This window comes from Salvelinus alpinus, chromosome 29, assembly GCF_045679555.1.
Source record: "Salvelinus alpinus chromosome 29, SLU_Salpinus.1, whole genome shotgun sequence".
Lineage (NCBI taxonomy): Eukaryota > Metazoa > Chordata > Actinopteri > Salmoniformes > Salmonidae > Salvelinus > Salvelinus alpinus.
Window position 1 is genome coordinate 27,978,808 of NC_092114.1, and position 13,504 is coordinate 27,992,311.

The 13,504-nt window shown below is 41.2% G+C and overlaps 2 protein-coding genes across 3 annotated transcripts; one reads left to right on the top strand and one right to left on the bottom strand.

Moving 5' to 3' along the window:
• Window positions 1-9,582: 9,582 nt before the first annotated feature.
• On the bottom strand, window positions 9,583-11,689 carry LOC139559431 (NADH dehydrogenase [ubiquinone] iron-sulfur protein 6, mitochondrial-like). The gene is made up of 4 exons (XM_071375458.1): window positions 11,232-11,689; window positions 10,735-10,788; window positions 10,142-10,264; window positions 9,583-9,722 (listed from the first exon to the last, which is right to left on the bottom strand). Exons 1-4 carry the CDS (start codon window positions 11,373-11,375, stop codon window positions 9,654-9,656), a joined length of 390 nt encoding a protein of 129 aa, XP_071231559.1. The 5' UTR covers window positions 11,376-11,689; the 3' UTR covers window positions 9,583-9,653.
• Window positions 11,653-12,718, top strand: LOC139559432 (large ribosomal subunit protein bL36m-like). Of its 2 annotated transcripts, none has more exons than XM_071375459.1 (2): window positions 11,653-11,790; window positions 12,221-12,718. In XM_071375459.1, exon 2 carries the CDS (start codon window positions 12,239-12,241, stop codon window positions 12,611-12,613), a length of 375 nt encoding a protein of 124 aa, XP_071231560.1. In that variant the 5' UTR covers window positions 11,653-11,790; window positions 12,221-12,238; the 3' UTR covers window positions 12,614-12,718. The 2 variants fall into 2 exon arrangements, with proteins under 2 accessions (XP_071231560.1, XP_071231561.1); XM_071375460.1 differs by having other exon boundaries at window positions 11,672-11,790; window positions 12,225-12,718.
• The last annotated feature ends 786 nt before the right edge of the window (window positions 12,719-13,504 follow it).

Here is a 13,504-nt window from a genome sequence, read left to right on the forward strand (position 1 = left end):
CAGTTGTTGAGTCACTGAAATAAACAATCGTTTTTTGCAGAATGATGTTCTCTCTGATGCGTCTGTTTGCTCGTTGCGTTCGCTCTCCATGGTGCTGAAATTGTGTCGCTAAATCATGAAAATATATCATAGCCCACAAATGAAATATAAATAGGTTTATTTAACATTTTTTATTGAACTTAAAATTTCCTCCAAGACTGAATATTTTGCACACATAGTTAGTTCCTCAATGAATGCACATTGGAGATCGAGATATACTGTAGTAGGCTATTTTTCCCTCAGTTTGTGTGTGTGTGTATGTTTGTAAAAGGGGGCAAGCTGGGCATCCTTGAGCCGTGACTAATTCCAACACACAGAGGACAGGGCTGCTAAATTGTTAAATCGATGCCACTTCCACCGCGGGCCCAGATATAGCAGCAATCAGTGATGCGTCTCTTTTCATTAGCCGGCTTTTGACTGCATCAACCTGGGACCATGAGCTGCGCATCCACCGCTCTCTAAACGGGTCACTCCATTATAGAATATACTCCATTAGCGAGGAGTTGAGCTGCCTAACACACTTCTTAATCTAATAGCTTTATCTCCACTGACTTCATGCAATATCTCTTCTGATTTGCCAGCTGAAGGGTTAGGAGTAGCCTAGGTCTGACATTGTAAGAAGACCCATGACATGATGCCGTTCAACCCGAGGGTTGAGGGAGACTTTTCAAAATGTTAAGGCTAGAATAATAAGTGGCATGAGAGGGATCGAATGGATGGATACTATTGATACAAATGAGGTACAATTCGATCTGGTAAACATCTTTAAAATATATATATATATATATATTCAGTAAAGGCCTACATCATGGACTTATTTTGGTCTTTGAATCACCACACCCATCATATCACTATATCTGTATAAGATGCTTAATGTCGTTGCATCAAAGACAATTTAGTAAAATATAACATTATAGGCCTACTGGAATAGTTCTCACCCTCTCTTCAACTCAAATCCTACAATATCCCAAAAACCTTCAGTTGTCAAGAACAATAAATTATTCAACATAACTTCACGAATTTGAGGCTTTATAAAATGTTCCATAAACACTTTCTAAATAAGAGCTAAAGAACAATTAAGCGGTAGGGTCCGGGATGAATAAACTACTTTTCCCTCTCTTCTTTTCTCCTGCGTTTTTGGTTTAGGAAAGATAATAAAGTATTCAACAGAACAGAGCCGAGATCTTCCGAGGCCTTGTATGGAATTAACCATTTCAGTCTAAATAATTCAAGACGAATTCAACCGAGAATTCCATTCTTTTTCTGCTTCATAAATAAATTAGATTTAAGATGATAAATAATGACATCTGGCTCTTCCTGTAAAGTTTACTTTCTTTCTTCAGCACAATGAATGTAGACATAGTATATCGAACAAGCCTATAGTCTTATTTACATAGAGCTAGCTAAGGATTATAAAGCGGTACAATGAACAATCTCTGAAATAATGGTCTACACACACACAAAAATCATGTTTCTAAATAGTACCAGATTGAGGTTATTTGGCTTGTAACCATAGCAGAACCCTTTTGATGTAATTTAAAACCCTTTTTTGAAGGTTCAATAAAGAACCATGCTCATAAGGTTCTACCTGGAACCTGTATGGTGCTATAAAGAACCCTAAGGTTCTATAAAAAATAACAATTAAAAAATGATCTAAATAGCACCAAAAAAGGGTTCCACTATGGTTACAACCCTTTATGTGGATGTATAGAACCTTTTTTGATGGTTCTTTATATAACCTTTATGGAGAATGGTTCTATAAAGAACCTTTCTCAATCTGAAAGGTTCTTTTAAGATCCCTTTGAATAACCATACAGGGTTCTTTACTCTGGTTGGGGATATTGTTAAATTCCATAGCTGCTATTATTGTGTTAATTGACAAGTTGAATCAAGTGAGCTACCTCTGGATCAGCTGGTGGACCCTGAGAAGAGAATTGAGAACCACTGACTGATTTAGTCAACTGTTCTCAGTTGACACAAGGCCATAGCCTACATGAGTCTTTCACAAGACACGTCACTGGCCACAGTCATATATAATATGTAATGGCATACAGTGCTTTCAGAAACTATTCACTTAATCCACATTTTGTTGTGTTACAGCCTGAATTCAAAATTGATTAAATATTTTTTTTCTCGCCCATATAAACACAATACCCCATAATGACAAAGTGAAAACATGTTTTTAGAGATTTTTGCAAATGTATAAAAAACTAAATGCAGAAACATCCTATTTACATAAGTACTCACACCCTTGAGTCAAAACTTTGTAGAAGCACCTTTGGCAGCGATTACAGCTGTGAGACTTTCTCGGTAAGTCTCTAAGAGCTTTGCACACCTGGGTTGTACAATTTTTGCACATTTGCACATTATTCTTTTCAATTCTTCAAGCTCTATCAAGTTGATTGTTAAGCATTGCTAGAGAGCCATTTTCAAGTCTTGCCATAGATTTTCAAGCTGATTTGATTCAAAACTGTAACTAGGCCACTCAGGAACATTCAATGTCGTCTTGGTAAGCAACTCCATTGTATATTTGGCCTTGTGTTTTAGGTTATTGTACTGCTGAAAGGTGAATTTGTCTCCCAGTGTCTGTTGGTAAGCAGACTGAACCAAGTTTTCCCCTAGGATTTTGCCTGTGCTTAGCTCTATTCCGTTTCTTTTTATCCTAAATAAAACTCCCTAGTCCTCGCCAATGACAAGCATACCCATAACATGATGCAGCCACCACCATGCTTGAAAATATGAAGAGTGGTAGTCAGTGATGTGTTGTGTTGTGTTTGCCCCAAACATAACGCTTTGTATTCAGGACATATTATGTACAGGCTTCCTTCTTATCACTCTGTCATTTAGGTTAGTAATGTGGCAGAACTACAATGTTGTTGATCCATCCTCAGTTTTCTCCTGTCACAGCCATTGGCCTCATGGTGAAATCCCTGAGCTGTTTCCTTCCTCTCCGGCAAGCTGAGTGTGGAAGGACGCCTGTAACTTTGTAGTGACTGTGTGCATTGATCTAAAGTGTAGTTAATAAATTCACCATGCTCAAGGCAATTTTCAATGTCTGTTTTTTTTTACCCATCTATGAATAGGTGCCCTTCTTTGCGAGGTTTTGGAAAATGTCCCTGGTCTTTGTGAGTGAATCTGTGTTTGAAATTCACTGTTCGACTGAGGGACCTTAAAGCTAATTGTATTCTTTCATTTTTTATTCATATCTAAACATTTTAGAAAAACTTAATTCCACTTTAGACATTATGGGGTATTGTGTGCGGCCAGTGACACAAAATCTGAATTGAATCCATTTTAAATTCAGGCTGTAACACAACAAGGTGTGGAAAAAGTCAAGGGGCGTGAATACTTTCTGATGGTGCTGATAACACAACACATTGGATATACTCACTCATGGTTGTACAAAAGAGCTATGAGAAAACCACGCCACAAAATATTCTAATGAGCTGCCTACCCTATATTAAAAGTGTCACTAAAAGATCAAAGAACCCTTTTGTGATCTGTAAATAACCATTGAAAGCTCAAAAGGGTTATTTGAGTCATTATGGTTCCACATAGAACCATCACCCTTCCCAAAGAAGCTTTGAGTAACCCTCATTTTTTTTGTGTATAGGCTATCATTCCACTTTATTCAATCGCAATTTGTGAGATTTGCAACCCTGAATGAGAACTCTACCCCAAACCAAGACGCTCAATAATAGGCCTATATCAAAAGGTTCAAAACGAACCACCCCCAAAGTTCAGTGTGCTTATATCATCCATGCCATTTAGCTCTGAGGTGAGAGGAGATATGAGGGAAAAGATATGAAGAGATGGGAGGGGAGAGGGAGAGTATGGTTAACGGGACTTGAGTACCTGTTTACACCCTCAGCTGCTGCGGTGACACGGGGCCTCAAGTGCTGGAGAGCACTAGCCTGTCTTGCAGAGCACTGCATTGATGAGTGGCAACTTGGAGGTTTTCTCACTGTGGGTTAAGTTCAATACTGCATGTGTTCCATGTCTCTGTCTGTCCAGTTGAGATGTGTATCTGTTCTCCATCCTCTCTTTGTCCTTTCTCCCTCTTTACCGTCCTCTGACATCGTCTGACTTTCCTTCCATTCCATTCTCTTACCTCTACTGCTAAATTCTTCGCCACTCTCTACTCCTTGTGCACCTCTCTCCTTCCTCTCTGTCATCTCTTCCTCTCTGTCATCTCTTCTTCTCTGTCCTCTCCTCCTCTCTTCTCACCCTCTCTCCTCCACTTCCCCCTACTCTCCCTCTCTCTCAACTTAAACCACAGAAGCAGTCTAGACACACAAACAATATATCCCACCCTGCCTCGTCTCTCTCACTTCTCCCACACAACACCAAGCTCTATGGGCCAGATAATGCATTAAGCCATAGTGTGTTTAGTGCCCCAGTCTGGTAGAGTAGCAGAGACAGGTCGGACCTGATGTTAGCGTGTCTGTTTCACACCACTAATAAAACAGCCCCACCACAGCACACCCTGTGGGGACGCATCATGCAAACATTTACAGTCAAGCATCTGTCAAATGCCCGACCGGTGAATTTCTTTCTTGCAACATAGTCTTCCTTTACATGCAGATTTTTGATAGTGGTGGAACCATAGAAATATAATTACTAGAACAGGCAAAGCCCCTCAGACCACTGCAATTTGACAGTTACATATGGGTGGAACTATCCACAACATTAATTTATATATTGTGCATTCTAATAGAATTGCATTCTGTCTCCCATAATAAGGTGGAAGCCCTGTTTTTTCAGAATTTCCAACTCTGAAGAAGGTCTGTGTAAGGGTGTTTCTGCAGACTCCAGAGGAGGAGGAAGTTCAGTTCTCTAGGCTCTAAGAACATTATATTGACTTATCCTAAACACTATCTACACCTTCAGTCTAACACCTAGCCCACTCAACACCCTCCATCACACACACACACACGCACCTACGGACACGCACGCACCTATGGACACACGCACCTACGGACACACTCGCACACAAACACTTATATAAATACACGCACAAACGCACACACTCTCTCCCTTCTCTCTCTCTCTCTCTCTCTCCATCTCTCTCTCTCCAAGACACACACCACAGCCACACCATTCTCTCCTGTGTCCTGTCACACACACTCAGGTCTTTTGAGGCTATCAGAGTGCTGAGAGCTAACTCTCTCCCTAGACTGTCACGTCACCCCCCTTAGCGGAGGTGTCTGCTTCCCCCAGCTACCCTCTCTGTCCCTGGCACTAGAACATGTCATATCGTCTCCATGGTAAAGGTCACGACGTCTGTACTCTGTCACTTCAGCTGAGTAGGAGGAAGTCCCTCCAACACACTGATCTAAGGTCAGCTATGATTTTTATACCCTTAATAGTAAAGGTTAGGATTGAAGGATGATGAGCTGATCCTAGATCTGTGTCTATGGGCATTTTAGATCCAGAGTGACTTCAGAGAAGTGAAGGTTAGATAATTGGCTAAAGAGAGATCAGGGGTAGCTCCTTAGTAAGGCTGGAGGCTCAGTAATGTGACAGATCTTAGAGGTACAATCTTTTAATGGGGCAATTATACGGTGAGAATTGTTATTTTATGTTGAGGGAGAATACAGTGATTATACTGTGTGTGTGTGTGTGTGTGTGTGTGTGTGTGTGTGTGTGTGTGTGTGTGTGTGTGTGTGTGTGTGTGTGTGTGTGTGTGTGTGTGTGTGTGTGTGTGTGTGTGTGTGTAATTCAGTGGTATTTATCCTCATCTTCTGCATAGAGGAATCTATTGGAGATTTTTACTGAGTTGCTCTTCTCACACAACACATCTACTTTTACTTCCCTTTGTTTGCATAAGAAACAACAGAACTTTGAAGACATTCTTAAAAAGGAGACATTAATACATACAACATGGAAGGATTGCTGTGCAAATCCTAATCCTTCTTTAACATTTCTATGCGTTTACTCTTCCTGTAAAAAAGTGATTTGACAGCATGCACTCAACCTAGACAATGAATATAAGCTTAATTGCACATCGGACTAAAATAAGTTTGAATCTGAAGAGTTTGATGACAGTCTTAAATAATACCCACAGTTTCCTCACAGCATTGCATCTCTATATCTATTAGGTGGTATTTTAGAGGGATGAATAATTGAAAAAGCGCTGTTTTATTCAACACAATTCATATGCTCAGTTTCATCTGAAGATTTTGCTCAGAGCAATGCCCCATCCAGCCAAGCGCCTGCAACCTATACACACACACACACACCTCCTAACCAACCAGTGTGTCTCACTAAAACCTCCACGCCTTTCAACCTCTCAACTCCTTAACCCTGACTGAACATCCTTTCTAACAATGGCCTCTTCTTCTCTCTTTCAATCACCCATCCCTGGTCTGACTATGAATGAGTCTTACCCTCTTACCATCGCATCAAACCTTCTCTTCCTGTGTCACCAGGACCAATTATATCAGCTTGGATGATTTCCTTCCAACCTGAGCGCCATGGTGTGGAAAACGCTGTTCCAATGGCTGCCTGCATCGCCAGCCCGGGACAGGACAGGATAGCTCTAGCACTGCCTGTCTGTATCTGTAGCCCAGCCCTACTACACCCTGCCTAGGCCAATTTGGCATGCAGGTCTATGGAGAATATGGCTGCTGAAATATATATATCATCTTTTTCAAACATGTATTGTTCCGCGCGGCTGTTCCCTATCAGACTGGAGCTCCCCTGACATCTTCCAGGGGTGGCAGAGCGCAGCGTGGGGAGTGGGAGTGAGGAGGGGGTGGGGTGCGAGAGTATGTGTAAGGGGGGATTGGGAGTGGAAGGGTGGATGAATGCAGGATGAGTCCTATAAGGATCTCCCTGGTCCCTGTGAAGAGGGACTATAGGAGAAAACTGAGGATGGATCAACATTTTAGATACTCCACAATACTAACATAAATGACAGAGTGAAAAGAAGGAAGCTTGTACAGAATAAAAATATTCCAAAACATGCATCGTTACTGCAAAACATGTGGCAAAGAAATTAACTTTTTGTCCTTGTGATGATCGTCCTATGATCTCCTTGTAATGATCGCCCTATGATCTCCATCACATTATCTAAAGACATGCCTTATATTAATAATCAGACATTGCAAAGGATTAATGGTTTAGCGAAGTCCTTTTGGTAAATTATTACCTGGCATTTCCTCATTGATTGTAGAGGGTTATCTGTTCATTTCCTGGTCAGAGAATTGATGGCAATGGGATGCATTCAAGAGCGCATGGTTTATTCAGTGTACAGTATAGAGGAAGTTTCTTATCCCCGGATGGACGTACATGTTCATATCCCAGATTGTATTTATGCTTAAAGCATGGTTGCACCGTTATTGATATATGCGCTTAAGGTTATTCATGTGTGTAGCATCTGAAAAAGTTTAGATGTTAAGTCATGCAGCTTAATGTTAATTGAACAGGCTTTGAAAGGGCTTCTTCCCATTTGTCAAATGCATGATGGGTATTAGTATTTGAACCCTGTCATTTCTGTTTGGGTTAACAGACAATTATTGAGCCTGTGTTTTCTTTTGAGTTTATTAGGCCTTTTTTTGTTCATCGTCCTGTTTGTTTTTGTAAATACTTGTACAGTCACCAGCTATATTAATTCTTTATCTGCTAATAAAAAGCCTCACTTTTGGAAGAAACAACACATCATCCTCGTATGCCTCCACACTGTTCTAATCCGACTGCATGGTCAACCTCACAGTCCTGAATACAAAGTGTTATGTTTGGGGCAAATCCAGTACATTACGGAGTATCTCCATATGTTCAACCATAGTGGTGGCTGCATCATGTTATGGGTATGCTTGTAATCGTTAAGGACATGAGTTTTTCAGGAAAAAATCCTAGAGGAAAACCTGGCCCAGTCTGCTTTCCACAAGACGCTGGGAGATTAATTCACCTTCCCGCAGGACAATAACCTGAAACACAAGGCCACATCTACACTGGAGTTGCTTACCAAGAAGACAGGGAAAGTTCCTGAGTGGCTGAGTTAGAGTTTTGACTTACAGTATTTATTTTGGCTGCAATCGGAGGCTGGTAACTCGAATGAACTTATCCTCTGCAGCAGAGGTAGCTCTGGGTCTTCCTTCCCTGTGACGGTCCTCATGAGAGCCAGTTTCATCATAGTGCTTGATGTTTTTTTGCAACTACACTTGCAGAAACGTTCAAAGTTCTTGAAATGTTCTGCATTGACTGACCTTCATGTCTTAAAGTAATGATGGACTGTCGTTTCTCTTTGCTTATTTGAGTTATTCTTGCCATAACATGGACTTGGTCTTTTACTAAATAGGGCTATCTTCTGTATACCACCCCTAACTTGTTACAACTCAACTGATTGGCTCAAACGTATTAAGGAAAGAAAATCCACAAATTAACTTTTAACAAGGCACACCTGTTAATGGAAATGCATTACAAGTGATTACCTCATGAAGCTGGTTAAGAGAATGTCAAGAGTGTGCAAAGCTGTCAAGGCAAAAGGGTGGCTACTTTGAAGAATATCAAATATATTTTTATTTAACACTTTTTTGGTTACAAGATTCCATGTGTGTTATTTCATAGTTTTAATGTCTTCACGATTATTCAACAATGAAGAACATTGTTAAAATAAAAACCCTGGAATGTGTAGGTGTGTCCTAACTTTTGACTGGTACTGTAAATATGCTTGAAAATCTACAGCAATACCTGAAAATGGTTGTCTAGCAATGAACAACAACCAATGACAGAGCTTGAAGAATAATGGGTAAATGTTGCACAATCCAGGTTTGGAAAGGTCTTAGAGACTCACCCAGAAAGACTCACAGCTGTAATCGCTGCCAAAGGGGCTTCTAACATGTATTGACTCAGGGGGTTGAATATTTACCTAATCATGTTTTATTTTTTACTAATGTTTGAATTATTCTTCCACTTTGACAGTGTATTTTGTGTAGATCATTGACAAAAAAATAAAGGCAATTAAATCAGTTGTAATCCCACTTTATAACACAACAAAATGTGTAAAAAGTCAAGGGCTGAGAGAATACTTTCTGAAGGCACCGCATGTCTAAAGAAAAATGATTAAGATACCAGCACTGGAAGTGCCACTTGCACAGCATAACTATTTAATAAGCCATTGGGTTATTGCCACGTACACAATAAGTCTTTAATGCCTTGTCAAAACTAACCCCATCACAGCTTCTACAGTAATCACAACACCCTGTCTGTCCTGTACCTTGTTGTTTCACTAAATCATTTACTATTGCATGAACACTTTTGACAAGTCAGCCAATGCTGCCCTCTGGCAGTGAGACAGGGAACTGTAAGATCGAAAAGTTACGATTATTCTTTTCTGCAAGGTCCAGAAACACAACTCATTGCAAACACTTGAGAAATAGATGCAACACATTTTAAACCAAGCCGTCTAGAAAGAGTATTGTGGCATTTACTAGTCTCTCATGGGAGCCTTGACTTGGGTCTGGGTGCCAAGACTAGGCATTTACCAACTGATGAAGCTTCCATAAGAATATACACCACATCATAGAAACTGATACAGACTGAGGAGAAAAGTAGATATAATTTATTAACCAGAATGACAGACTACAGAGAGAGAGGACTGAGAATGCGTCTCAATGATGATGGGTCTGTTTGAACTGCAGTCCACAGTAGCCACATGTGCCCACTTTAGTTTCTTTATCCTGGAGAAACAGACAGAAAACAGACATTAGCACAATGGAACACCCCCCAAAAAATAGACCAAATCACTAAGTAGCGTGAAGCTGAAAAATAGAAACGACCCGATGTAAAAGCCTGTTGACTTGATTCGTGCAAGTCACCGAGCGCAGCCTTGAACTCAGAGCTGACTCCAAAGCATTGTGGAGCCTGGCGCAGCCGTACTTTCAGGGCTTGTGCCTCCACAATGGCTTGCACGGCGCAATGTCATTCTTGCGCGAGTCATGTAAATTGGACTTGAGCACACATGAGCGCACATTGAACTGAAATTGAATACAGGATCTGCGCTCGTGCTTGTTACGTAGTCACAGCTTATGAGTTCTGACTTCGACACCACTAACTAGTGTACATTATAGGGACATGTGCACTACAGAGACGTCATTACCAGGTTGATGTAGACTTTTGGGTGGCCCAGTGCTCCTCCACCCCCATCACATGACACCACTCTGGCCTCTATGCCACTGACTGGCTCTTCAGCCACCAGCTTGATGGCAAAGTTCTTGTTCACCTTGAAACACACAGCACAAACAGTACCATCAGTAGCTTACACTCTGTTTTGTAGTCCAAATTCCTTCTCAGCGGAATACTAAATATGCATTGTAAATCTATCAATGGCCACTTTGCAATGTAAAGAGGCTCTAGGCCTTACTTCAACAGGTATGAATCATAGGACTCAACTTCTACATTTTCCCCCCACCTTTATTTAACCAGGTAAGCCAGTTGACAACAAGTTCTCATTTACAACTGCAACCTGGCCAAGATAAAGCAAAGCATTGCGACAAAAAACAAGAGAGTTCCACATAGGATAAACAAAAGTACAGTCAATAACAGAATAGAAAAATCTATATACAGTGTGTGCAAATGGAGTAAGGAGGTAAGGCAATAAATAGGCCATAGTAGCAAAGTAATTACAATTTGGCAAATTAACACTGGAAAGTCACACGGCAACTATGGCCCTTTCAGACAATGTCGTTTTACCTCTTTCTGTCGGCCCACGAACCTGGCCCGCCTGGGATCATTTTCATCATACACCTGAAACAACATGCAGACACTGTTCTGGAACACATCTATTACAATCAGATATAGCTGATCACATTCTACACATACAATACATGATCACAGTAAGGTTATCATCTCACAACCATCAATAAAATAGTTATGTAAACTCTGACACTCCACCTAGTTAACTAAAGTGGCATCTGCCTTTGCTCTTACTAGCTTTTATCGTGATAAAAGTGCCAATACTTACTGACCGTGAATAAACGCCTAACTACCCCACTAGTGGGCGAGCAGCTATTTAGCTGGTGACCACAACTCAAAGCTGGACCAACGGTCAAATCTTAATTGACAACCCCAACATCGGACACTTTTGCCAAACGTTAGCTAGTGGTGCTAGTAGGTGTCGTTAGCTTGGTAGCTAGCGAGTAACTACATATTTTCGGGGTAACCAACACAACCTAACGTTTGAGCCTTACTTGTCCGGTGTGGGTAATTTGCTCTCCAGTGGTCGACGCTTGTAAACTGTAGCGCAGTAGAGAAACCGCCGAGGTCTTCAAAGGCGATACAAGCGCCTTAGCATTTCTACTGAAGGACAGAATCCGATGCACAGCGGCAGCCATGTTTACAATGGACTCTATACCCAAGATGAGGGAGCTTCTCCGACCTCCAAAGACGACCGCCTGGTCCTAGTGCTATGAATTTCATAAAATATTCACGAATCGTTTGCAACCAACAGTAACATAATTATTATATTAAGGAATGAATTATTTGAAATACTTTGTAGTTAATCAATTCTGCAACGCGTTACAGTTTAAATGAAAGCGAGAAAGTGTATTTAGTGGGGCACAAATTCTCCCTATTGGTGCTCTACGACCCAGCGCACGCGCTGTGACTTTTCTCAAAGTCATTTACGTCACAGTCAGGAAGCAGGGATATCTCCGTGCGAGAGTAATCCTTCTTCGGCAGTGTTGCTTTGATTAAACGGTGCATTTCAGGAGTTTATTCCCAGCTCTAACCCGTTCTTATAACTGAAAGGTTGGTGCATATTATGTTACATTCATAAATTTATTCTGATCAAGTACTGGTACTGCCTAATTGGCCAGTAGAAAGATGATCGCGTCTGGCCTTCAGAATCCACCATGCTGCATGAATCATGCACTTTATAGCTTGATAGAATCTGTAAAAAAATTATATATATATATATATATAACATTAATATTATCCAGGATAAGCAATGCATAATAGGCACTGCATATTATATTTCTATCTGCATTGTTTTGATTGCCTCTACTCCTTCAATACCACTAGTAGCTGAAAGGACTGGATGGATTTCCACCATATTGCTTTTACCTATCATGTTCTGTCAGATCAGTGATAATGAAGGAATGGAAAGAACAAAGCAACTAAAAACTATTGAGATAAATACACACACACACTTTAGGACGTATGTTCTCTCTTTCTCCAGGCAGGTGTTGGTGACAGCATGGCTCCACTCCTGTTGAACCACCTCATCAGCTCCCTAACCCGCCATCTGACCCGGATCACCCTCAGCCGAACCTACCCTATCACCACCATCATCTCCCGATGCCTTTCCTCCCTTACATCCTACCCAGTCAGAGTGCTCCTGACGCCAGGTAGACCCATCCAGCCCTTGGCCTTCTCCCCTGGATCTTCTTCCCAGGGCCGGGTCGCCCTCCAGGGCCAGTGTCAGCACCTGGGCTGCCTCCAGCCCGCTGTAGGGATGAAAACCAAGAGTGCTCTGAAACGCCGCTGTAAAGACTGCTTCTTTGTGGTGCGGCGGGGACGTCTGTTTGTGTTCTGTAAGGCTCATCCCAGACACAAGCAAAGGCAGGGATGAGGTGGTGATGATTTGTGTATGGTCCTGTGAATTGTTTGTTACTTGAATTGTATTGCCACATTAAAGTGTTTGGATGCACCTTTCCCTATCTCTCTCTCACCACCACCTTCTTGTCTTCTCTCTTTCTCAACAAGTCCTCTTCTGCCCTTCTGTTATACCTTTGAAAACTACACAGTAGAGAAGAAGCTATTCTGATACATGTACAGCTGGCAGCCTAAATGCACTATTACCTCAATGGGGAACATTTTGCTACTATGAGAGCTAGCTCCTCTGCTAATAGTCGCTAAGAGCTAATGCACCCATTCATTATTTAGGGACTAAATTATGCTGATCTAATAGAGAGCCATTAGGTCTCCTGAACCTCATTTATGTGATATGAGGAATCAGGAGTAGTTCTCTATTATCCTTGTTCCAATCCTCATCCATAGCTAGGAGACAGTGTGAGGGTAGCAATAGGCTAGTGGTGTATTCATTACACAGATTCTGTCACAAAACATTTCTTAATTGGAATGAAATGGGAATGGACCTACCAGAATTTGTCCAATAGAAACGCTTGTTTAACTCTGTTTGCTTCCGTTTGGTTTTTAAACAGTAAACGGCTTCCGTAATTAATAAACCCCAGTAAATGCATTTTTATGTCCACTGTTCAAGTGCTGTCCATCACCACACTATGGCGCCAAAACGTCAGCTCACAGAACCCTAGAAAATCATGCCATAAATATCCACATACAATATGCATCAAGGACAAACACTTTCCTCTGCCCTATTCTCCAAGATTATGACCTTTCAATGAGGATCGAAAGGTTCGATAGAGCTTAATAATTAGGAGAACAATTAACGCTACCAAGTTTTTGGTTGCAATGGAGGTCATTAGGAAGATCAAATACCCAA